Genomic DNA, 27061 nt, shown 5'->3' on the forward strand with positions numbered 1-27061 from the left:
ATAGTGCATATTGAAAGAAGAGTTTCCTAGAGAAGTAATATTTTATCCCAAATCAGAATTAAAACACGCAAACAAAAAAAACCCAATCAAAAAAAAAAAATGCAATAAAAACAACTCCCCCCAATAAAGAATCCAAAAATCCAAAATGCACTACCACACTGTGCCAATGGACCCTAAAACTCCTGACATCTAAGGGACCTCACAACTCCTGAGATCTATACCTGCAAGCCTGAACAGGCTGTTCACCGCTCCATGGATCATCCATAGCTCCAGTTCTTACATGGGTTTACTTTTTAAAGCTTTAACTGGTTTACTCCACTGATTTTCATTCCTTAAACATTTATTCTCTACACCCTAATCTTGGTAACTACAGCCAAATTTTGAATTCTCTATGCAGTTGTGGATTGCATTCTAATCCACAAGGCATGAAAAGGATAAACAAGCAAGTGGTTAGGCAACAAAATTTAGTCAACATACACTTTTCTACAGCTATATAATCCAAAACTGTAATTAAAAATGCAACTCAGCAAAATAAAGATTAATTGTCTTTGTAATCAGTACTCTTTCTAATCAGATTTGATTTGAAACATCATAATTAGTAAGAATAGGTACAGTTAATGTCAAAATTTAAATTGATGTGTCCCTGAGAAGTAGACGCTTACTCCATATTGAAGAATCTCTTTTCAGAGTAGTAGGAGACCTAACAGATGGAGGAAAGTAGATGCAAACCAGTTTAGCATGTAAAATTTCAAGCACTGCTATATTTGACCTTTTTTTACGCCTACAGCGTCAGAAAAAGATCATGTGGAAGCCACCATACGGTGACTGGAATAATAAAAAATGATATCCTGTGAAACACTGGCTAGTTCTGAGAAGCAGTGTTTGACTTCCAATCACCCCAGCCCACAACAGCTGTAAAACACACCCATGAGTTCAGCATCAATCCAAGATAGCTGGAGCACAAGCAGAAAGTGAAACAACATAAAAAGAAGGATGCTAAAAATTCCTTTTAAAGATACTTCTCACTGCATATTAATATGCTTTTGTGAAAGCTACAGTCAATCTGGAAAACTATACTAGGAGATTCTGTTTTCACATTTCTTCATTAAAAACCTGTCAGTGTGCCACAATAACCAAAAATATGCTCAGGGTATTTTTCCAGTGCAATAATAGATCTAAAATAATAATAGTAACTGCAAAATATATAATTTTCCAATTTGGAAGATGAGACATGGTAGCTTTCTTTATGAAATTAATTATCAAACATATCAGTCATAACTTCTGCCAAGTACATACTATAAATCCTGATATTGGAACATTATAAAGTGATTTCCTTATTTTTGGTAATGAGGTTCTATTTTTGGGGGTTTAAGTTTTTACTTCTTGCTTCTTTCTTTTCCTTAAAGATCAAAAACTTACTGTGCTTACTGTAATAGTCTAACCAGCAACACCCACTGTAAAGTTAGTTTTCAGCACAGAAATTTATTCCAGTCAAGAATAGTGTAATATCTAACTTATTTTCTATATGTGAAAAAACCCAAAAATGTTAGGTGAAGCAAGAAAATATTTAACTCTGTATTAATGGAATATATACTATAAATATATAGAAGTAGATCTTGTATACCTTCGTAATAGCTCTCAGTATTTGTTACAAAAAAAAGAAAAATCATTTTACAGATTACAAAATGTAGGCCTAAGGCATGAAAAAGAATCCATCAAGTCTGTGCCATACATGACACCAAAATATCACCTCAGTTCTACATTCTCAGTGCATCACATCTTCCAGCTATTCAATGATGTGTTTTACCCTACACCTTACGTAAGAATTAAAGATTCAATTATAGAGTCAGTGAATAAATGGTAGGTGGAAAATTTAAAAATAAAACAAAACAAAACACAAAAAGCCCAGTTGTCTTAAGGAATTATTTTAAGAACTGGAGCAACTACCTGCTCAACAGTTTTTCTGACCTTTCAACTTGGAAGATCCCAGAAGAGAGCTGATGACAAAGACAAATTTTCACATACAATACTGAATAAATCCTTTGAAATAAACTGCAGACTGTGGAGGACCCCACACCAGAACAGGCAGATGTGCTCTGAAGGAAATTGTGACCCTGTGGAGAGCTCACACTGGTGCAGGCTCCAGTCTGGGGACATTAATGTGAATTAAAATCCAAGTTTTTTTCCTACTGTGAACAGTATCTCAACAGACCTTTTTCACATCAGTAACTTTAGAATGCTGAGGGCCTTGTAGGAGGGCTGTAGAATTTCAAATCAACAGTCACAATGCTAAATGCTTTAATAAATTACCTTCAAAACCTTCCTTCCAGTTAAAGAGACTGGCTAAAGAACACAATCATAATCTGGCAAAGTTCTGCACATAAGTGAGGCAGAAACATAGGCTGGAAGCTCTTGTGCCATATTACAATATCCAACCTACAATTCTTAAGGTCTAAAAAGGAACAACAAATGCTGTAATTTCTTGCTGGAAATGACTGGACAATGGAGGGATCAAGATATCATATCCTTAGGAATATAAACATCTTTATTCTAAGAGAAAATATACATTTTTGTTCCCCCACAGACTTGCTTTTACAATTCAGACCTATTTATAAGAGTGATCCTTGGTGACAGCTTCTCCTCTACTACATTGAAACACATGTCAAAATAAAATATGCCAAAAGACAGGCACAACATGCACATCAGGGTCAGGAAAGTATGATCCCATTTTTCCATATTTCTAAAAGTCAGTCCAAGAGGAGAATATATTCCCTTCAAAAAAACCATCATGTGGCTGATATATAAATATAAATTTCTGAAGGTCCAGACAAGATTAAAACAGTAAATTTTAACACACAAAACTTCTAGCAATTTGGCATTGTGTGAGTGTAAAAACACATATTCACAGGAATTTGGAAACAGCTGCTACTAGGTCTAAAACCTGAGAGAGGGAATTCCAAAAGCAAAAGCTACTGTTCTGCTCCAAGTCACTCAAGAGGCAGTTTTCTTCTAGCATATCACTGATATTTAAATACCTAAACTATTGCATTATGAATCAAGTTTCTAAAAAGATCAAAGTTATTAATGTGAAAAAAGGGTAAAGTACAACTAATAAACTCCACCTGTTCTTTTAATGATGACCTGATTCTTGTGGATGTTCAGGGTTATGGATAAATAATTTTATTTACTATTTTATGTTGTTCACTCAGTCTCCTGTAAGACCACAATTATTTAATGACAATAATGCTTAGCCATTTAAACTGGCAGCATAATTTAAAAATAATTTTAACTTCATAAAAGTTCATTAGTGAAACTGATGAAAAGACTACAAAACTGTTTCCTTTTTAACATCATATTTTCAAGCAATTCTGAAAGGTACCCAAACTGGCCCTATCCTTAACATTTGCAAACCCTTAATAGTCTACTACCTCACAATTTGTGACAAAAATTTCAACCCTCTGTACCTCTGTCCTCTAGCAACCTTCTGAAATCCAAAAGCATACTTTTTTTGGAATAAATTTGAATTTCTTGTAATACATTTTCTTCCTGAAGGCACTCCAAAGCATCCTAAGTTTTCTCTAATCTATTACATGTTAAAAGCCGGGCTTGAAGTCAGCTTCAAGATTGCTCACATGTTAGATTGCTAGAATTTCCAAGAAATATATACACTGAGGCAATCCATGTTGTCCTTCATTTATGAAGAAGTTTACTTAATCCTAAGCAATCTTGAATCAAAATCTAAGTCTGTACTTCTAAATGCATTTTTTTATTAACCCCTAAAGAGTTGCAGAAAGAAAAATAAGGGAGAGGAGAAAAAAACCTATATGCAGCAGTGTAATAATTAGTGTCTCAAGATTATGCTAAAAATCAATCTTTTTCTTCTTAAATTAACTACTGAGTCATTCTATGAATCAAAGGAACATCTAACAGTAATTCTGGACCAGCTGCAATGTAATTAAACAATTATTCTGTGAGGTTTTTTTAAAAGTTTTATACATTTGTACATGTGAGGACAAAATAAAGTAAATTTTAGAAACATCACAGTCACTCAAACCTCATAAACATCATGGTATTTTTATCAACTCAGAGTCTGAATGTTTCTACTTTTAACACAGAATGATTAGATGGAAATAAATCCTAAATTAATTTTTAAAAATGTAAGGCTGAGCCTTAGATATATATAAACAAGATAAGTATATCCAGTAAAAAATATTTAATGAACATTATATAATTGATATTTCATATTTATTACTTAATAATAATAGCTAATTAATAATAAAGAAAAATTTATGTACGAAAAGATAACCAAGGGTTTTTTTTCCTAATAAAGCACTAATTCACCTATTTTAACCAAAGCATGGACATGAGTGTTTTCTTTCCCATAAATGCTAGGCAGTCATTACAGAAATAGCACATAGCGTATCATTTTCTTTACAGAGGTTCTACTGCTGTAAAGCCATTGGCTGCCACAGGTTTTTCACATCTACAGGCACAGCCAGACTTGCATCCCCTCCATAAAGACCATGCATGGTGGAGAATTTGCTGAAGACTGAGGTGGAGGATGTGGTGAAAAGGGTGCATTTTGCGCACCTAACTCCATTTCTGATGCTGAGGTACAGTTGTAAAGCAACACTAATTTAAACTTTTCATAACTGCTGAGGCTTCAACTTTTTCAAGTCCAAGGAACGTATGACAGGGTTTGCTGAAGGATAAGATAACTTATTCATATGCAAACTCCTTTGCACATATGTATATATAGTCTCACACACAATACATACGCCAACAGTACCAACAAAGAAACTTTCACTGTTAAAGTGCACATATTTTTAAGACACCAAAATGCTGTTTTATTTCATGAACTTTTGACCAAAGATACAACCAGGAAAATCATCTCTATCTATTGGTTCCTTTATCAGCAAGGCTATGGACCAATCTATTCCATCCACAGGAGGCAAAGCCCACTCCCAAAGTATGAAACAGATGTTCTGTTAAACCGTGTGGTCTGAGGGTGGAGTAAAACCATGTACATACAGACTCAGATTAAGGAAGCTGAACATAAAAATAGAAGAATGAAAAATACATACAGCCAATTTGCTTAGATTGGTCAGCATTTCATTCTGATCTCCAAAGCCAGTTGTATGAATTTTGCTCACAGCATCCTCTTTCTCAGTAAGCCATGCATCAAAAAGGCACTGAAATAAAATTGAAGAGAAAAAGCTTCAGTCAGGCCTTTCCTATATGTGTATAAATGAAAGAAAATATATTATTATATTTACTATAATGTTTTGAAGAACATTTAAATTTACAACTTAAAAAAAAAAAGCTACTCACCTGCTCTTCTGCAAAATGCTGCCATTTACGAAGAATATCTTGCAGAAGGACCCATCGTTCTTCTGTCCATCTACAGATGGCTGCCCACCGTTTTCCAAAGTGCTAGAGAGAAAGAAACACAAAAGAGAGTTTTGCATTTGTTTGCTTTCTTCTTCCTAAACAAGGAAAGCTGTTTTTTCCTATGGCGTTAGAAATTTTTTATGGAAACATTTTCCTTATTTATTTTTTTGCTTAGGCATATGCCCTTAAAATATGTTGCATATCACACTGTAATGGATTTAAGGCCTATTGAAATAAAATTAAAATGGGGACAATAGGGAAAGCAACAGAACTAAACACTGAATATTTTAATACTAATCTATGGATAGTTTTCTAGCAAGTCTCTAGTACTACACTTTGAAAAACTCACTCTATTTCAACAATATTAATATGCCCAAAACAGAACTACTTGAAACATAAAGATGATGGCCAAAGATGTGGCCAAAGGAAAAAAAAAATAAAACTGGCTTTTAAGTTGCACCATTAAACTCTTACCTCTTTCAAAATCTTGCAGTGGGAAAAAACCCACACGTATAAACTTCAACACCAGCATAAATCCCACTGAGGTTTCCCAGGTATTTGTAGCATATGCTACCATGTATGTATTTAAATTACACAAAACACCAACCATCTTGTTCTCCCTTATTTTAGCTGGTGATAGAAAACTTTTATGGCAAAGATTTATAGTGACTTAATTACCCCTGGACATCAAATGCAAATTATTCAGCTGATCCCAAATAAAAAAAAATCTCTTATAAACACCTGAATGATACTCTATATTACTGTGTTCTTAATTTTTCACCCACTTAATAGCATATCCTGACAAGATAATTGTTTCTTCCTTTTTTCATACTTAGTTATTTACTTCATTACTCTTATGGATCCTTAATAACTTAAGATATTATATAATGCTATATCTTTTGTATTTACATATTGCTCACAGAGATCATAATTTAATCTTAACAAAAATGCAGCAACCTTTTTTTTTTTTTTTCCTCAATAATTTGACAAGATATTTTATTTTAATAAAGTAAGCAAAATGACCAAGTAACTGCACTGATAAAAGTGCTGATTCTGTGACCAACCTTAAATCTAGTTATTTCTCATGAGAGGCCATAACAACCATACACTGTTTGGTTGAGTTAAGACACAAAGTTTCAAGTTCAAATATCATATCAGGACTGTTATTTATAAAGCAGTTATTATACTAAATCACATGGTGCTCAACTTTAACTGTCTATTCACATCAAATAGTAGCCTGTGTGATACCCACAAACTCAGACTGCTCCAAGTGATCCTAACGTCTCGGAAAACAAATTTTCAGAGAAAGTGATTGAATCCACAATAAAAAGTAAAATGCCCTCCTTTAAAAAAAATAATAATAAAGCCTTTTCTTACAGCCCTAACACGAATTTTTAGAGAAATTGGCATGCAAAAGAAGATACTGGGTTTTTTCTTCTCAGAGGACACAGAAAGATTATTTTATGTGACTATCAAAAGCAAAAGGTGAAATATTTTAGTCTGCTAAAAGGTCAAAGTAAGGAAGCACAAGAACAGAAGAAAATGAGTAAAACATAACTCTTGGGAACACTGGATTAAAATCATGTACTGCAAGCCTGCAACTAACAGAGCTTATTTGATAAATGCTTTTCCCATCAGGCATTACTGTCCACTTTTTAAAATAATGAGAAAAAGTGGAAAAATATTTTTGCCTACATCCAAAATTAATTCTTTACAACTGAATATTTAGCCCATTCATAGAATTTCTACCAAATAACATTGAGTTTTGTGTGCAGTTCTCAAGTGGTCAACAATTCATGCACCAATACACAGAGTGGAAGAAACAAACAGAGGAACTGGAAGCACTGGTCAGGTCCCACAGCTGTGACGTCAATGAGACTTGGTGGAATGAGTCCCATGATTGGAAATCTGTGATGGAGAACTCCAGGCTGCTCAGGATGTAAACTATTCTACAGATAATGAGGAGAACTTTCTAGATCAGTAACCCTTTTCCTTATGGGAGATTTCAACTTCCCAGGCCTCATCCAGGAATACCATACTGTTGTGATGAGCAGGTCTTGGAAATCCCTGAAGTCTGTAACTTCCTGTCATAAGTGTTCAGTGGGTCAACAGGAATAGTCTATTCACTCTTTAACATTCCTCACTTATTTTGATGTATTTTTACAAGAACAGCCCATATTTCATCTTCAATCAATGACAGTACCCTGAATAATATGAACATATAATCCTGGAAAATACTTTCTCAGCTCCTTTCTCCCAGCAGGGGAATAAGCCATCAAGCAGTATTCAATACACTTTATACAGATTTCTTTCTAGCACAGACCCTGACCCTTGAAGCCTGGGGAAGCCTCTAATTTGAGCTAGACCACAAGAGTCCTTAAGAGACCTGTTATCTGCTGTGTATAATTATGGAAAAAAAAATATCTCTGCATTCATGGCTTCTGTATGTTATCCAGCCATTTCTCTGAGCTGAAGATAATTTCCCCCATTTTTCCTGTAGAAACGAGTCAGAGTACAGCAACAGCTTTGCTACAAAAGTGGTTTGATTTTGCAGCACTAAATATAGATTTGAGCCTTATTCCACAGCTGCCTTGGTAAATCTGTGTATTGAGTTTAATTGGGGTCTTGGAGTTTTAAGTCTAAATAGTAGGTTCTCAGTAGCAGCATAAACAGAGCCTCTCAATATGTCACACATTGCTATGTGAAGTAAGCAAAGTAATGTAAAAGTAGTTTCAATATTCACACTCACCCAGCCTAGCTGTAGCCTCTCAAAGTACCTTAAAGGGACAGCTGTTTCTAAGAAAAGCCCTGAAATTGTGTTTAGTTTTAGTTTTCCAAGCAAGGGTAAATTTTCAATTAAAATTTTGTTTCAGGGGACACTTTTGGCTTCTATGCCATTAATTGCCTCTTAAATAGATATGTTTTTGCATAGGCAATAAAACTTAAGAACTTTACTGTTGAAAAGTAAGAACTGTTGAAAGAAATGAACTTTGCTGTTCATTTAAAATCAGTATAGATTCTTGTCAACCTTCCTGAGACATCTCAAAAAGTTCATTTTAGGCTTTAAAAAATTTGCTTATACAAACATTTGAAAAAAAATACACATTATATACATAGATATTTATATGTGTGAAAATATTTCAGGAATCATCACCTCAAAAAGAAATGCAAAACTGAATTGCACCTGCTTGGAAAATGCATCTTCGACAATTACATGGAAATAAATGCTCATTTTCTTCCAAATCTGATCCTGACCAGCACCTCAGTGAGCCAGTCTTATTAAGCTCTTTTGTCTGACAGTTCATGTTCTTGTTTTGTTCTACTTTTAGAAGTCAGACTGACAGATACATAATCAAGCTTGGAACTTTTCTCCATTGTGCTCTTTGTGAAATGCTCTAATGGCTATGCCTGTCAACACATTTTATCTCCTGTGCTTATATTCAGACTGCAAGTGATATGGAAAAAAAAAGTCCAAACAGTTCCTGTACACAAAAAAGAGGTGCAACATTTCACTAGGAGAGCAGGTGGATGGTGGTAACTCCGTTCTCCTGGGCATTCAAGTATAAAAGTTTCCACACCTCCCTAACACTCTAAACCCTATAGCTTTATAGCTGTACTTGGATTTTATTAACATCTGTAATATTGCTACATATTCTTTGACTTCCAGAGCAATGGAATTATGTTTTCTCTCAGATTCTTCTGTAAGAAATTGTGGATGAAGGACATAACAGAAGAGCAAATGTTCTGTTCCACAGCACCCCATGCTCTGCTCAGAGAGCCTGTGCTGCAGAAACAGGAGCCTGTGCTCAGGAGCTGTCTTTCTAGCAACTTTCAAGGAATGTACTTTTTCCAATCCAGTAATAATTGGTGCTTTCTGCACTAGTATAGTTACAAATTGTGTATTTCCACTGTGTTTAATTTACATTAATTATTCATGATGTTTCTTTAACGTATTGTAGTATTGTCTCAGTTCTATTTCATGCTTTATTCCAATATGGATCAGCCACAAATTCTGCACAGGATACTAATGGTACCTTTCCTATTATTGTAATAATATGGTATGAAGCTGTGTCACCTGATGTTCTTTTATTTTTCTTTCTGAAGATGTGGATTGCCTAACAATCCACCAACCTTTGTTTTTCACACTATTAAGAACTCTAATTTCTACATCTTCTTACACATGAAGTGCTATAATATCAAATACTGTTAATTATTTTCTCTTTTCTTCCATTCAAGATATTTTAAAAGTTTAGTTTTGCTTCTGGAGCCATGTTCTTGCTAGGGACCTGCTTTATTCCACTAAACAGTTCCAAGGAGCTGTCTGGCAAGATATTCTGGAAGGTTAAGATTATTTTGGGCAAGTGCACCAAAGTTCTGACACTTAAGATGAAGTCAAAAGGAATTAATAGTTATGGATCAGTAGAGTTATCTTGGTTGGGTTGTGCTACTTGAGTGACTAAGTAGCTGCAGTAGAGAAAACTCAGAATTACATTTGAAGTGGCAAGGCACATCATCTTAGTCAAACCTACTCTAAATTCCAAACCAATTACTGGTTTACTGGTATTGGTATCCAAATTAGCTACATTGAAGACAGCACACGGGTATCTGTCTGTGCTACAGCTATACCTGCTGGAATGCAGTTACCTTCTCTAGAGAAACCTTGGGTGTTAATGATAAAGAACCCACAAATTCTTATTTTCTTAGGTAATAAAGCAAAATTAAAGAAAAACAGTTTATCCCTTCTGAAAGAGAAAAATAGAAAGAATCTTGGTTGTAATATTGCAATTCCTCTTGAGCGGTGTCCCTGGAGAGCCAACCACGAACACAAGAGAACCCTCCTTCAAAGCATCTCAACACTAATTATCAAGTTTCATTTATCCAATTTCATTCAGAGGTTACAGTAAGAGCACTGGAATATAAATAATACAGCAATAGCAACTTTTTAAAGACACAGGTGAAATAGTGAACTTTTACTATGAGCAAGTTAATATTTGAAAAAAACTTTTAGAATATCTTGGCTGCTTGCTCTATCACAAATGTATCTCCAATGTGTCATTCTTTTAAAGATACTCAAGTGATTGTATTTAGAAAATACAATTAAGTGATAGTTCCCTTCATTTCCTAAGAAACATGGTCATGAGAAAATTTCCCCTCAGAAGTGCTTCTGAAAAATACAGAAAAATCTTAATATTTCTTGGTAATCATTATTTGTCTACAAATTATGATCCTGTAGATCATGAACGCGTTCACTATCTGGTTTTGCTTATTAAAATATTCTATTTCAATTTTTTGGGACCAGCATTGCCATACAGTCATTACCTGAAGCTGCTCTTCCAGTGCAGCAGTAGCTCTGTCACCACTGTTTTCATCTACCACCACTACCATATGGGTTAGGGAATTCACCTTGACTTGTTCCTGCTCCAGATCTTCTTGAAATGCCTATAATGAAAGGATATATGTTAGAAAATGTGTCCCTATGTAAAAAAAGCAAAAACAAATAAACCAAAAAAAAAGTACTATTGACTGATTAACTTGCATAAATCATTATGAGAACTCCAGAGCTTAAAGATACTCACAAGTTCTAACTCTTATACAATATTCCAGACTGAAAATTTTGCTTGAGAAACAATTTGTTGAGTTGATGTAGCTGATTTACAGACAGTCACATAATAATAAAAAAGAAATAATTTGTTGAGTTTATGTAGCTTATTTACAGATAGTCACATGCTATGTGTACATAATATGTATACATACCTTAATCTGCAGATTTTAAATAGCCACTGAATTCAATTTTGTATTCCATATTAATGTATGACAATATTAATTTTTTTCAATATTGTAATAATATAAAAAAAATAACATAGATTTCATTAAACAAGCACATAGAAACTTCAGTTTGGCATCCTACAATACTACTCACATAGAAGAAAACTGCTCAGGAGGTGACCTACCATTAGGAAACTCCTGCAGCACCCTACTTACTGCAGAAACCAGGAAACCAAACAAGAAACAAAGGCATTTCATGATTTCTGCATGTCTGATGAAAAAATTGCTTGTCCTCACTTGCCATGAAAGATAGAACTATTTGCTATAGTTAACAAAGTCAAAACCAGCCCAGTTCTGTCATCAGAGACCTGAGCAGCCAGACCTATTTTCTCCTTCCTTTGCTCTGGCTCAGCAAGAGGACATACAACAAAAATAGAAGGAGCTAAAGTGGTGTTGGTAATGAAAATTAAAACCACAAAGACTTCATACCACTACCCTGAAAAAAAAAACCCAACAAGGTATCCAGGACTCCATCTTGCCTGATACACTTTTTAGGTGTCTCTAACTTGCTTCAAACCAACAAAATAATTAGGGAAACCAAAGTCCTGGATTATGTTCACAGTAGTTCAACTGAGCGTGTTCTAGGGATTAATGCATTTATAGTGGGATAGTTACAGTCTGAAAAATAACGTGGCCTTGTCACAAGAGAAACCTTGACTGTTTCAACCTACTATGTTGAATTTCACAGTGTGGTGGTTTTCTGCTGCTTTTTCAAGTGGACTAATTCACTCATGTATGAAGTCCTTGCAGAAAATAAGTTCATGCACTTTTTCATAAGACATCTTACTTTTATTTAAATAATGAGAAAAAAAATTAAAAACCAAAACATAATGTGGTTATCAGCAATAGGAAAGGAATTCACAGACAACTTTGTTTGTAGGGCATAAATATTTTACCACCCATTTCAGAGTTAATTTCTTTCATGGGCATATTGAGACAATATAAGAATCCTCCTTTTTCTGACTTTCATGCCTGTGAGTACCATTTGCTTCAGAGAGCTAGGCTATAAAACAATTCTCAAGGACTGTGAAGTACGCTAAATTGTTGAAGGAATCCCTGGAATTTAGACTTCTCAACATTTTATGATCCAGCACTTGAGAGGGAAGAGGAGGCAGAGCAGTCATGGATTAGTGTGTATAATACAGCTCACTTCCCCTGCATTTAACCCCTTCTTTAAGGCATACAAAACATATTCATTGCTCCCTAAGTCTACAGCCATGGACAAAGTGACTTTAATGTCCTTATTAGCTGGAATCTGACAGATGGCATCCCAGAACAAAACCAGAGTTAGCAGGAGCGCGTGGCACTTTGGAGGTGGGAGTCTCACACACATTGTGAAAGACTTGAGGAGTCATGGAACAGATGAACCAAAAAGTTGAATCATTATCTAATGCTCAGGCAGATTCAATTTACTCTGAAATAAAAGACTGCTCTTTATAACCCAAGTGTCTATTTTTACCATGAAATTCATTGGTGAGAATTGTTTGTTTACAGGATCTTGTTGGAACAGGAATTTATGATGGAAAGTTTCAAGGCATGAGCACACTGTTCAAATAATTTAAATGGTAATTTCTAACAAGTTGCCCAGAGCTTATTAAAGAAATACAAAATTTTCTGGGACTTAAAATGTAAGATGGACGTAGATGTTGATGAATAAAGATAGCAACAAGAGAAACTCATAAAACTCTACAATTCCTTTAAGTCCTATCTATCAGATAACAATTTACACAATTCAAACATAATCTAGTTCAAAAAGAGTAAAAATGCCTACCAAAGTCATCCAAGTACCCAAAGACAAATCCATCCTGATATTTGGACACTGAAGTGTCTCCTTTTACCTTTGAAATTAATTTGAAGTACTAAAAATCCTGGCACCAAAAAAGGCTCAGATGTTTTTAGAAACTCAGTGTAACTATAAAAATCTACCAACTATATATGGTACAATAATAATAAATAATAATACATATGGTGTAATAATAATAAATAATAACTGGAATAATTAAACCAGTGCAATTAAAAGCACAATTTTTACATGTATTACAATATTTCCAATACCATATACTGCTTAGACGGCTCAATAGTCCTTAGATTTTCACTGAAAAGTAGCTTGCTTCCTTTACAAAATTATAAGGAAGGGATAATTGTAACAGGAGAAAAAATCCTTAAAAGGCTACTAGAAAAAAAAAAAATTACTGAAATGTTTACCTAATCTTCGAAAATATATTGATTATGCCAGATTTCTTACCAGAACTCAGTAACTTCCTAATGACATAAAATTTTCTTCTTCACCACTGCAGTCCACTCATAAAATTTTCAGTACTATCAAGATAACAACCTCATATATTTTGGACCTAAGCAGCATTCTGGGAAGAATGTTGTGTTCTTTACACATTAAACCAAAACATTAGTGTTTTGGTTTGGGTTTTTTTTGTTTGTTTTTTTGTTGTTGGTTTGTTTTTTTGTTTTTTTTTAATATGTCCCAGCAGAGAAACTGAAGCGTCAGTCACAAGAACTCAAGACCAGTATTTTGCAACATCATCTTAAAATACGTAGAATAAAGAAATCAGATGTATGGAAATCATAAGTCAAAGGGGGATACATAACATTAAATAAACGAGTGAAAAGTACCTACTAATGAACAGGTAAAGAGAGGAAGGCAAAATTATAAGGGTAAAAAGGAGACAGAGGCAAGTTGACAACAACCCAAACCTAACATGTTTGCGGGTCTGTTTCATTTGAAATGATGATTGCTTTTTATATCTTCAAACTTTTGGTTCCTCTTAGGTGTTTACAAAACATTGTTTTCTGATACAACCAGACTCATTTGAGATTAAGAGAAAATATGAAGGGTGTTGGGTTTTGCTTTTTTATTTGCTTGTTTAATAATGAAGCAATAAATGTCCTATTAAAAGTCCATTGTTTTAACCCTTGCTATAGGAGGTAGCTTTGCTGTATGTAAAATACAAGAAAATTATATGACACTTTCTCTCAGTAACTGAAAGAATGGAAAACCCTGTTCTTTGACTCCTCAATAATGCAAGGGATAGATGAATACAAATGTAATTAAAATTAAATCCAAACCATTTTATTTCCAGCATTTCTAGCAAAATTCCCTTTTGCACATGAAACAGATTTGAAAAGTAATACACATAAATAAATAATGTTCGCTAACTTCACACACCACAGTGAAGAACAAGCATGTGGAAAAGAGATTTCTGCATGTCTTCACTCAGGATCTTCAAATACAAACTAAATACATATTTTTCTCAGTATTAGAAAAAAGCAACTTTAAGAGATTGCATAAATAAAGGTATTACATTTTATGTTAGTATTCAAGCATAAAATGCATAAAAATAGGAGTAAAGTTATTCAAGTCTTAGTACTGATGTATTCAAAATCTTTCATGTTTCTGTCTCCAATTACCATTTCATAATTACCTTCTGTCTTTTTTAAAAAGAAAATGTAATGTCAGAAAATGTCCTTAGCTAGCAAACCCACATACTGAAATGCATTGTCTCCTCACAGGGCAAGCACAGACAGCACCAACAGCAGCAGGAGCTGCCGAATTTGTATTCTTCCTCAGTAGCACTCCTTAATCAGAATGCAAAGAAATCATCTTTAACACACAAGTGCATCATGAAGTCTTTTGCAGTTTTTGACCTCTTTTTAAAAGAACTGTAAAAGCTGATTTTAGTTTGAATTGTTTTTCAGTACGATCTTCCCTCTAAAACCTGGACTAGCACTGACACAGGCCAAGAAGGATCAAGTGTTAAAATCTCTCAAGATACCATGGCAAGGAACTGCTTTGAGCCATTGATGCAGAGACATTAACAGGTCATCATATTAAATCTCCACCACCTCACAAATCACCTCTGTTTTCTATATTTTTCTATGTTTCCTTATCATCATCATGTGCTACAGACACATACACCAACTTATTTAAAAAATCTAAATTAATATGAAGCAAGGCAATCTAATCCAGTAAATTAATCAATCTATTACACAAACTATCCTCTCTCTCTTTTTAGTTCTTAATTCTTCCAATTAAAATTACCCACACGTAATGTGGAATAAATTGGCAAAATTCCATCTTATATTCTATTCCTGAGTTTGTTTGGTGGGTTTTTTTTGTTTGTTTGTTTTTTGGTGGTTTTTTTTTTGTTTGTGTTTTTTTTTTGTTGTTGTTGTTGTTGTTTTTTTGGGGTTTTTTTGTTTTTTTTTGTTTTTGTTGTTTTGTTTTGTTTTTTGCTGTTGTTGTTGTTTCAATAAATTACCAAAAAGTATTTTCTACTGCTAGACAGTAGTGCATTTTACAGGGCATAATATATGTTCAGTGCAAATATATATTCAGGATCTCTGGAGTCCTAACAATATTATGTGCTCTGACAACTGCATCATTGCTGCTACAACATGTAAGAGAAAAAAGCAAGATGAAAAAAGAAGAATACACAAGCATTAAAAAACCTGATACATTTTCATTGTAATGCAATGAAAAGATGTTATAGTTGCCATGCATATTCTAGTATATTGTTTATATATAAAAAGAAAGCAATTTTTTTTATATCAGAATAAAACTCACAGTTGTGATAAAGTAAGTCTACAAAAGCTTGTTAACTGTATAGAACAATAAATATTAAACCAAGATTTCATATTTGCTATGCTCTAATGGCAGGAGTAGAGATTTTAAAATGTCAAACACCCAATTTGGTTTTTATGCCTTTGGAAGCACATCATATCATACCTTATGCTCCTCTATTTGGCGCTTTAGGTCCTCTAGATCTGGACCTAAGGGTTCCAAATCAGTTTTCTTTGTCCTTTCCTCTGTTTTTGTCAGCCAATCAGCTAGCTGGGCTAGCTGCTGATTCTGCAGATCCATTAGGATTTTATGTAAACTGTAAAACAAAGAAAAAATAATTAAAATTTATAAGTGAAGAAAACAACAAGCAGAAACATCTGCCCCATCCACTAACAGATTTTTCACCAGGTTACATTTGAAGGCAGAACAGAAATATATGCTTTGAAAGGGGAACAGGCTCCCCAGGGCAGTGGTTAGAGCACCAGGCTGACAGAGCTCAAGAAGTGTTTGGGGAATTCTCTCAGGCACACGGGGTCACTGTTGGGGTGTCTGTGCAGGGCCAGGACTTGAACTCGATGACCCCAATGGATCCCTTCCAACCCAGCACATTCTATGGTTCTATGGAGAAGGTAACTGATTTTTTTTTTTAATAGTTTTGATTTAGACAAATTGTTTTGAAGCTTTTTCTTTACGAACTGACTACATCATATAATATTTAATCTGTTAAAGGTTTGTATTCCAGCTGCTTTTCTATTAGAGTTGGAATTCAAAATTTCTACAGTCTGTTTTTTTAAAGCTTGTTTTATCCACTACAAATATTTTGAAAACTGCTCAAACATCTGACCTTACCAGGCTTCCTCTAATTTAGGATATTAAATAGAAAAAAAATTATATTTTTAGTTATTTAATGGAAAATACTCTGAAATTAACCAGGAAATACTTCAGTTTTGCCTAATCAAATTGTATAGATAGATCCAAAATGACGTGCCCAAAAACCCATTACAGATTTCCACTTACACTTGCCTCTTTAGAAATTCTCTAAACTTCCCTAAACAAAATCTTCATCAACAGCATTCTAGGATTTCAGATTTTTTTATCTTTTTTTTTTTTTTTAACTAGAAATCATGTTTTAAAGATTGATTGAAACCACCAGAGGACTCACATAATACTGTTTCCATCCTAATCTCTCTATTAATTACAGATAGAGTGCAAAAAGATGATACCCTGTTTCAATAAAACCCATGTTTTACAAGGGATTAGGGATCTCAGATCTGATTCTTTCACTTTCAACTGTGCATTTTATTGTCTTGATGTTCTAAACTAAGCTATTATAAAGTACAGTGCTTCTTCCTGGATATATTCCTCTTAGCATTAAATTGAATAAACTGTACAGAAAACCTGTTGCAGTAAACTAAATTTAAGAAATAATGAAACACTTATTATACATAATATCTACATTATTCTATAGTAAGTAGGATAAACTTAAAAATTAAATAATCACAAAACATAATCACAGTTTATTCCTAAGCACAAGAATGCTTCTTCTTTCTTACCATTCACCAGATACTTCCTTGTTTTCAAAATACTTTTATAAACATTGAATATGAGAGTTTAGTATCTATTTATACATCTCAGGAGATAATCAAAACCTTTGTTTATAGTATGGCTCTCATAAGCTTCAAATTAAAAAAACCCAAACTTTTAATTGAATTGGATGTGTTTTAAAAGTCATTGAACTCTATATAAAGTGGTAAATTGCATTGTTTTTCTCTACAGTGGCATATTTATCACTCAGATGCTTTAGTGTAGAGAATTCTGTTTAGGAAAGGCCAGGAGGAAGAAATAAAAAAAAAAAAATAAAAAAAGAAAGACAGTTTTCCTTCAGCATGTTAGTACACTGCCTATTAGAAGAGTCAAATCGTTCCAATACATATTGAATATACAAGAAATCCAATCTGTGCTGCTTTTACACAAAGGCATTCTTGTGTTCCAAACTTCCTCTGACATTCTGACCTCCTAAATCACTTTTTCTAAGACCCTTTCATTTTTATAGCATCTTCATCAGTATATCTTCCTCCTGCCCTTGTTTATTACTTGCTTTTGTTTTCCCTGTGCTGTAAAGCGTGGTACCTTTTTTCACACTTCCTATTACCATTACAGAGGTCAGACAGCCTTGCTGTTCTCATCTTCACAAAAGTCACCTCTGTTTGGCTAAATGTGTCACTGTCGCCTTAGGGATAAGATTACAGCAATGTGCTCAGAAGATTGTGCTTTAAGCTGAAGTAGAAGATGGATCCTGAGAGTTTAAATTATGTATAAAAACCCAGAAATATATTATATTGTGATATGAAAGCTTTTTATAATCATCCAGCCACTTTCTTGAAACACAGTGGTTTGACCAAGGGGCCAGAATTAACTATATCTACGTATATCACTCCTGAGAAATTTTCTCTTGCCCTATCCCAAATCTCATTGCGTTTATCACAGATTTCTTTTTTTGTGTAGAAAATCAAATAGTACGCAACACTCTCTGTGAAGCCCTTATTATTTTATGCCTTCTACTGAACTCATATTACCCAAATATGACCTGCTTTAGAAGACACTAGGCCATTCAATTCCCCAAGGAACGACCTACAGCTGCAACTGGGAGATGGGTTTAACTGGTGTTAAAGGACATTTTAAGTAGACAAAGTACCACTCAGAGACACAGCTACTTGCATGTGTTGATTTAAATAAAAATAAGTATGGTCAATAAAAACTCCCTACAGTAAAGCATCATAGATTTTTCTCTCCAAAAAAATACTAGAACTGGAATAAGCTAGGTTGAAACACCTGAAACCCAGAAACAATTTTATAGTCAAAGGAAGACAGAAGAAAGGAAACATTCTCAGTACTCAGTAGCATGCTGAAAAGAAAACAAATGTTTGGAATTGCTAAGAAGATACTGGAAGAAAGAGAGTTATATCATGCAATTGTTGAAAATCACAGTTCACTTTTTAATGCAACTCCAAAAGGTAAGGTAGAAATGGAAAAAGCTTAAAGAGGAGCAAGATGAATAACTGAATATGTTCAATATATATTTATGAAGAAAGTAAGAAAATATATACTTTATCTCTATATTCTGTAAACCAAATTACTCCCCTGTGGCACAATCACAAGCTTTTACATTTATGGAATTTCTTATCCCAGATGGCACTATGTAAATCAAAATTTCAAAATCAGATATATTAATAATAAAAATCTCCAAAGATTATTGTGAATATTTATTAAGGTATTTCTACTTCTACTTGTAATTCAACTTTAAACTATGGGTCTTACCCTTTTTTAAATAGTGCAATTTGCACTCCAATAAAATCATGGCAATATTCCCAGGAAAGCTAAACTCTTATTTTTTCTTTTAATGGGATTGCATTTTAGAGGCCTTAAAAGATTTGTTTTCCTTTTCCTTTTTTATCTTTGCACAGGTTCTCTCCTTTGTAGTTCAATATAGTCCAATACTCTATTTGTAGAAACAACTGGAAAAAGGTGAGGTGGGTGATGCAAATTTTGGTTAAAGTGTTATCTAGGTCCAAGTTGTTGGTAGTTGCTGCTTTATGAGGCTTCCAGGCTCCAAACAACATGCAAGGCTCAAAATTACTGCACATCAAATTTAGGTTAAAACAGATACAAGATGGAGTTTTGCTCACAATTAAATAAAAGAAAATCCCAACTCTTAGTCAAGTTCAGCATCGTTTCAGTCAAAATTAATTAATTAATTATTATATGGTCTAATAACACCTAACATATTACTTACTTGCTTTGTTTTTCCATACTTGCTACCCTGAGACTTTCCCAACGAGAATTAAGTAGATTCATTTGTTCTTGGATTTCATTCTCTTCCTCATCTGAAAGTTTTCCAGTTGATAGAAGTTGACTTCCAACTTGCAAAACATTACCAACACGTCCTTGGTGAGCTGTTAACTCCATCATAAACCCCTGACAATTTAAAAAAAATTTAAAAATCCAGTTTTCAGTTGCATTCTTTGAAATGAAAGAACAGAATTGCACCTTTTTGTCAACATGATTTTCAGTCTTGGTTTTAATTTTTTCAATCACTCACCAAAATTTGTAACATGAACTGGAAATAAACACGTTCATTTTCTTCAAAAGGCAAAAAGTTGTTTAGTCTGGAGAAGAAGAGGCTGCAGGGTGACCTTACTGATCTCTGCAACTACCTGAAATCAGGTTGCAAAGAGGTGGGTATAGTAACAAATGATAGGATGAGAGGAAATGGCCTCAAGTTATACCAGAGGATGTTTAGATTGGATTTTAGGGAAAAAAACCATCTCCACTGAATGTTCTCAAACAATGGAAAGCGCTTCCAGGGAAGCAGCTGAGTCACCATCCTTACATCTGTAGATGCAGCATTTAGGAGCATTTAGTGGTGGATTTGGCAGAGTTAGGTTAATGATTGGACTTGAGGATCTTAAGGGTCTTTTCCAACCTAAACAATTCTATGACTCTAGGGCAGAGTCTTCAGTTTACATTCTCCAAATCAAAATGAATAAAAAACAAAACAAATCTCCCTGAAAAAATCAAAGAGAATCGAATAAAACAAATACATTTCAAAAGACTAGTATATACCTCATGGGTATGAAACTGTTCTTTAACAACTTCTACATCATTGGATATATCTCCTTGTGCTTGTAATGCATCTTCAGCAGAGAGAAGCCACGTGAGTACTTCTTCTAAAGCAGTTTGGTAGTTTTCAAGATCTCCAGCCCCCATCCGCATGGTGCTAAATTTCTTTTCTTCAACACTTGCTAAAAACTGATCAAAACCAAAATTGTAAGAGCAATGAAAATGGCATCTGCTCAAACAGTTCTACAAAGAAATAAATGGAACACCACTGTATTCTTAAAAGAAAAAAAAAAAAAACAGATGGCTAATACGTGGAATACATGCACGTATTTTGCAATACAGAATCAGTTAACTGACCAAAATCAGTTAAGATGGAAGAAAATTTTAAGAACTATCATATTTAGTTAGATATTTCACACTGTTATTCAAAATCCCTATAAAGTGTTCTGAATAGTGAATAATGAAAATAATATTTGCCACATATTTAAAGAGGTATTTACCACAGAAGTTCATAAAATGATATATGCAAAAAACCAGCAAGTTACTTTCTGACTTTGCAGAAAATCTAGGGAAAACATGACATTTAAAAAACCCAAACCAACAAACCTTTACACTACATGCAATGCTAGGCTTGAGCAATTCACAGACATATTTTGTGAAAACTGTTCTAAGAAGCTGGAAAAGCTCAAAAACTCATGCGAAATCATAACTTTTTAAAACCAAGCAGAAGTGTATTACTGTTGATTTCTCTTTTCTGCAAAGGCAAACCTCATAATTATTTTTTAGAAGCCAAGTCTCTTATGAGAACAGAAATCCCATTTCTGGTCTACTACTTGAAGTCAAGAGAAATCAACAAGTACTTATTGATTAGTATAAAAGTAGAAAACAAGGACAGAAGAGAAGCAAAAATGCATTTGCTACAGAAGATAGCATCCCATATGTTTTTCAAAAAGTTCTGAACAAGTTCAGCTAGCTTGTCAGGAATTTAATTTAAAAACAAACTATACATATAAATATGCCTATGCTTCCATAAAAAAAAAAATGATACCAAGGCACTTAATGTTGTTATACTTGGCAAAAATTGTTCCTACTCACAAATTTGTGCCAATACAATGCGCAAAGCAGCTGATAAAGCCTTTCATTGCAGTTTAGAACTGAAAGTTAAAGTTTAGAACCACAAGCAGGAACACAGTAGGCTCTGAGCTGGAAAGGACCCAGAGGATCATCGAGCCCAACTCTTATGTGAATGGCCCATAGGGGATTAGAGCTCAACCAAGTGAGCTGACTTCAGGAAGCTCAAAGCTTGCAGTGTAACAATTAAAAATGAAATTTTCAATCTTTACAACAACAGCTTCATCCAGAAATGCATAGATCTAATAAAATTTAGATCTATGCATTTCTGAATTAAGATTGCATGAAATTTATGCAGATCTCTAAATATGTGTTAGGGTAGGTAAAAGTCATGATGATCACCACTGGTGTGAGAAACACAATGGTCAGTAACTGAATCCTCATCATGAAAAGCAGGCTTGGAAATCTCATCAACTTTATAGTGCGGGAGTGTGGCTTGTGCTTGGTGGTTTTTTTTTTTTGTTTTGGTTTGTTTTTTGTTTTGTTGTTTTTTTTTAATTTATTTTCTTTGGTTAAAAGGAAGTACTATATTAACAGAAATATAAATAATGAAGCACAGAAAATGGTCGGCATTATCCCTTCAGCACAAATTAATTTTTGACCTGTGTGTAATTCTAGATTTCTAATAATATACAATTACATGTATACATCATAATAATAATAATATACACATCACATTTACGCAGCAAGATATATTTTTCTCCACTGTGAAAAGGCATAACTTGATCAGTGCTTTTCACAGGTAATAGGTTTTTTTCTTTCCATAGCAATACTTCCTGCTATATATCCATATCTGTTGCAGTGTTAAAAAATGCTTGAACAGTTGACTGAGGTTAGGGTTATCATATTTGTAGAGATTTGAGATAATCTATGTTGTCTGAATTTTCAAAAATTCTTCATCTGCCAATCCTTCTTTCTCTAGATCAGACACCGAATTGCCCCATGTATGACAAATGTTTAACTAAGGACTCCTAAACCACTTTTTCTGAGGAACAACTACAAAGTATAATTTTTCCTAATGATCAACACTTTCTCTGCTTTCTGTCATGCTAACATATATATTATACAGAAGAGCACTGAAAAATCTTGGAATCATGACCTATGGAAAAAAATGGTGCCTAAAATAATTTCAGATCTGTTTTAGCATCTCTTGAAGAAGTATAAAAACCAAAAGGATTCTAATAAAAATAGAAACAGAAAGAGTTTCTAGAAACAGAAAGAGTTTCTAGACAGGTATTTAAAATTGTGTTCTAAATCCAAAAAAAAAGAGGGGGAAAAAAAAAAAGAAAAAAAAAGCCGTTTTCTGACATAAGGGAAACAGAAAAAGACTGGAAGAAAAATACATAAGTATAGAATTCTAAAATTGTAACACTATAAAATGTCTTCAAGGATAAAAAAAAACACTCCTTGGAGTGCAACTGTGGTTTTTTTTACTTGTCAAAAAATACATATAAACACTGTTATATCTCATTTCTACTATTTCTGTCAGTGTTGTTTTCTCTCCAAAAGATAACTGGCCATCCTTGCTTATCCTGCAGATTGAATGAAAAACAGATATCAAATCCATAGAATTAGCTGCAAATGGAACATGAAATACAGAACACATTAGGTCAGAACATTGACCTAACACTTGTGGCACACTCTTTGTATTAAAAATCAACACTAAAGAAATGTTTCAAAGATTATTATACCAATTATTCATCCTTCAATAAACCCCAAATTTAAGTGTGCAGATCCTGCAGCACTAAGAATATTCCCAAAACGAAATAATCCACATAAGACAAACAAGAATAGAAACCTCTGATTCTTATAAATCATATTGGTAGGCATTCAAACAGCACAACCTGTGAGTGTTCTTGTTTATGAATTTATAGGAAATCTCTTTGAAATTCCTAAGGAAGTAAGAAAACATAGAATTTGTAGGTATTGCATATACTACACAGCTAGGACAGTTATTAATATGGATATCTGATATAAGTTGTGATGGCTGTTTCTAACTATATTTTTTAAGTGAATGAAAAGCAATGAGGACAGGCTGAAGTCAAATTGTTATAGCCATATAATGATAGGAAGGCTATTCTTAGGGAGAAAAGCTGCCTAAATATGAATACAGTTTCATTCTTAAATCAAAACCTATTCTTAATAAAGTGTGTAATAAGTATGCAACACAAACTTGATTGTCTGCAGTTAGAACAAAACAGAGTAATTTACTGAATAAAAACTTCAACAAAATCTCATTGTGGTGGTGCATCTCTCCCTCCTCCTTGGGCCGCACAATCATCTCAGAAATACATGTGAGCCTTGGCCTTGAGCTCATCACAAATATTGTCTGCTCCCATGAGCTTATGTTGGCTAATGAGCCAACTGTTTCTTAATGAACAGTCTCGGAAACTCATTTTTCCTGCCTAAACTAATGAAATAACCTGAGCGGAACAGTTTGTTATCCAGCCTTTAAATAAATTTATTGACCCAAATTGTAGTCAAGATGGAAAGTTACTGTGACTAAAGCCAATTGTCTTGTGACCCTGGAAGCAGCAGTCCTAAACTGAGACCTGTTGAGCTCTCCAGGACCACAGCAGGCCATGGACAGCAACCTCCCTCTGCAGGCAAGCCTTCTCAGAGTCAGCGAACTCCCAAGTTTGCTATATTTGGGAGAGTGCTGACCAACACCAGCGAAAATGACAGAAATTTAAATGTTTAATGAACACTGCAGCACATGTAGCTGGGAACCAGTCAGGCAGTCAATTCCCAGACCGTTTTGAAAAATGATCAGACACTTTTGTATGTAACAATCCTGGTTGTTCTTATGGACTGATGTAAAAAGAAAAAATTGCTCTGGATCCATATGTTGTCCTCTAGACTCCTTTTTTTCCTTTGCTTTCTGTTGCACATAGATGAATTATACCTAGATAAAACAATCTCTGTACACTTCACCACACTCTGCTTGGGTGTGGGGGGCTGAAAGACCCCAGCGACTCTAAAGATTTAATTTAAAGTATAGTAAGTGAAAGTAAAAATCCTCTGACCTTCAAAAGCCTGGAAAAAATGAGCTATTCCCAGCTCATTTTGAATTAATCAACAAAATTTAAACATGAGCTTGTAGCCCCTCCAAGGTGAGAAAACGAGGGGACAAATTGTTCCTCACCCGTTATTGCATGATGTTCCTAATAGGAGGAGAAGGATTAGTTGTGTGTTAGCAAAATCTCCAAGAAGTTTCTGTTAATACATAAAGACTGATTCTGAGTTTTATAAATTAGTTGGACAGCTTTAGGAAGTAGTTCTACAGGAAATCTTTAGGGTTCATTTGAGTACTCTTATTTATATTATGTATTTCCTTCCTTCAGAAACTGCCTGTCCCACTGTAAAAGATAAAGAATGCAGCTCTGGACATTTAGAGCTTTTAAACTCAAAGACATAAAATTTTAAAGAAACATTTTTTATTAAAGGCAAATTTCAGTTCAGACTATCTTTCTCATTTTGAACACCTCTTTTGCAGGACTACAGTCTCAGAAAATAGTTCACATTATTCACTCTCTAACTATGCCTCCTATCATCTAAGAATGAAACCACTGCCTATTCTTTTGGTTCCTCAACTTTCTTATTAAAAAAATCTATTTTATGTGTCTTTGTATTTCAAAATTATGACTGTTAAAATGGTAAATGATAAAATGGTCTCTTCAATAATCAAGATTATGTTTTCTCAACAGATGAGTCCAGACAGAATAGTTCAGTCATTTCTGGCAATAAAACTTGTAAGATAAATTGGTCCAGACTGCTTGTTATTATAACATTAAAAATTTCCGTGTTCTAAATGAGGCTAGCACTTCCATTTATAAAAAATATTAAGTATTTTCGAAAGATCTTTGTAAATGAATCTTGGGTAAGAAATGTTTTTATGGGTTTTGTTGTGTTTTCTATTTATCTGAAAATCCACACAGGTTTGGCCTTATGATAAATCTGAAAAATTGCAGGTTTTGCTTGCTCAATTGAGACAAGTTACATTTTTACTACTTGATTTTTGATGTGGTTCCATTTCTACTGCATATGTTTCCACCTGGATGAATTGACCTGTCCTTGCAAAGGCAGTTTTGAGATGCAGCAGATTATTAGGTCATTAAAAATCAATGGAGCTTAGGCAATGTATATGCTGAGGAGAAAAGGCAGAGCCAGGCAGTATTGATGAAAGTACATTCATTACAAAGGAAGGAAAAGGTTGGAACTATTGACAGGAAAATGGTAAAAGAAAATTAATTTCTTCAACTACTCTACACGGGTACAGCTTGTACAAATAAAGGCTGAAAGAGACAAAGAACTTACTGGCATTAAAACAAAACGTTGCTCCTTGGGGACTCGAGTGTAGAAGTTTGCTTAAAACAGCTTAAAGACAGTGAAAAAAACTGCAATCAACTGGACTGGGGAAGAGACTAAGACTGGGAACAGTGAGGACAGGTAAGATGGTGCTCAGATTCAAGAGACAGGAATCAAGGCTGCCAGCTGCCCATAATGACCAAACATTCTAAAAAGTGAAAACCTGTTTTTTTTTTTTGTTTTTTTTTTCATTTTGCATACATGGTCAAGTGCGTCAGTGCTTTGCAGAAATATTTTTCTCCTTAGCTTTCTTTCTCCAACACATCTGTACTTGGAAAAATATCAAATCAGGTTTTGCTTAGTAGCTACTTGACTCAAAGTGTATCAAAACATACTGCTTTCATAAAGTCTCCAGGGAAAATTTTCAGCCTCTGTTTACTTAAGGGTTTTAATTTTGTTGAGTCTTGCTGCTCATAAAATGTATTGCTGTTTGTAGCATTGCTGACGACAAGACACCAATATTTGCTTCTCAAAGGAGGGCACTTCCTATTCAAGCAATTAAGAGCCATGGCTCTGACCATTCAGTCACTGACACTGACTGAATGGAATTACTTTCACCATAAACCTACAACAAAATTATGATTTCTTCCTGTTGAAAGGGCTAGTCTACTCACCATTGTTCAGACCTTCCCTTTCCTGATGAATGACCTGGGCACATTTTAAGGGGAAGTATATTTCAGGTGCTGTCATGTCACGCAGTAGACTGTGAGATCATTTGGCCTCTACATAATACGTAAATAAGACGCCACTCTACATAAAGAAAGCTGAAATTTTCACCCTTTCAGGATAAGTTTTCAGTATTAACTGATGACTCTTCCCAGTACTGTCCAAGAGTGAATGGTAAGTGGGTCCTGATGAAATATTACAGGTTAAGAAGCCTGGTGTCTTTTCCCAGTAGTGCTACCAACAATGCAACTCCAGATCAGCAGATTCAGTTATTTGAGAAATTCCCAGTGTTTTGTGCTGTCACATACACACAGACAAAAAAGGAAAAGGTGATTTTATCCACTAATGATGATGAGACCACCTTAAAAATTTGAATTTTGGTCACAGAATAATTCAGTAGCATGAAAAATATGCAAGATTGAATATACAATGGCCATGGTTGTTTAATTTTAATTTTTAAAATGAAAATTTTACATGTTGTAA

The 27061-nt window shown here is 34.1% G+C and overlaps 1 protein-coding gene across 7 annotated transcripts in view; it reads right to left on the reverse strand.

Annotated features, from left to right (window-relative positions):
* Window positions 1-27061, reverse strand: part of DMD (dystrophin) — a 1148466-nt gene that overhangs the window by 684939 nt on the left and 436466 nt on the right. For all 7 annotated transcript variants that reach the window (XM_041472370.1, XM_041472371.1, XM_041472365.1 and 4 more), the window contains 6 exons: window positions 20417-20602; window positions 19587-19768; window positions 15959-16109; window positions 10711-10830; window positions 5332-5433; window positions 5085-5192 (listed from right to left, as the gene is read on the reverse strand). In XM_041472370.1, coding sequence (XP_041328304.1) covers window positions 5085-5192; window positions 5332-5433; window positions 10711-10830; window positions 15959-16109; window positions 19587-19768; window positions 20417-20602 — 849 coding nt within the window. The remainder of the gene's footprint in view (window positions 1-5084; window positions 5193-5331; window positions 5434-10710; window positions 10831-15958; window positions 16110-19586; window positions 19769-20416; window positions 20603-27061) is intronic.

This window comes from Pyrgilauda ruficollis, unplaced genomic scaffold, assembly GCF_017590135.1.
Source record: "Pyrgilauda ruficollis isolate IOZ18807 unplaced genomic scaffold, ASM1759013v1 scaffold29, whole genome shotgun sequence".
Taxonomy (NCBI): Eukaryota; Metazoa; Chordata; class Aves; order Passeriformes; family Passeridae; genus Pyrgilauda; species Pyrgilauda ruficollis.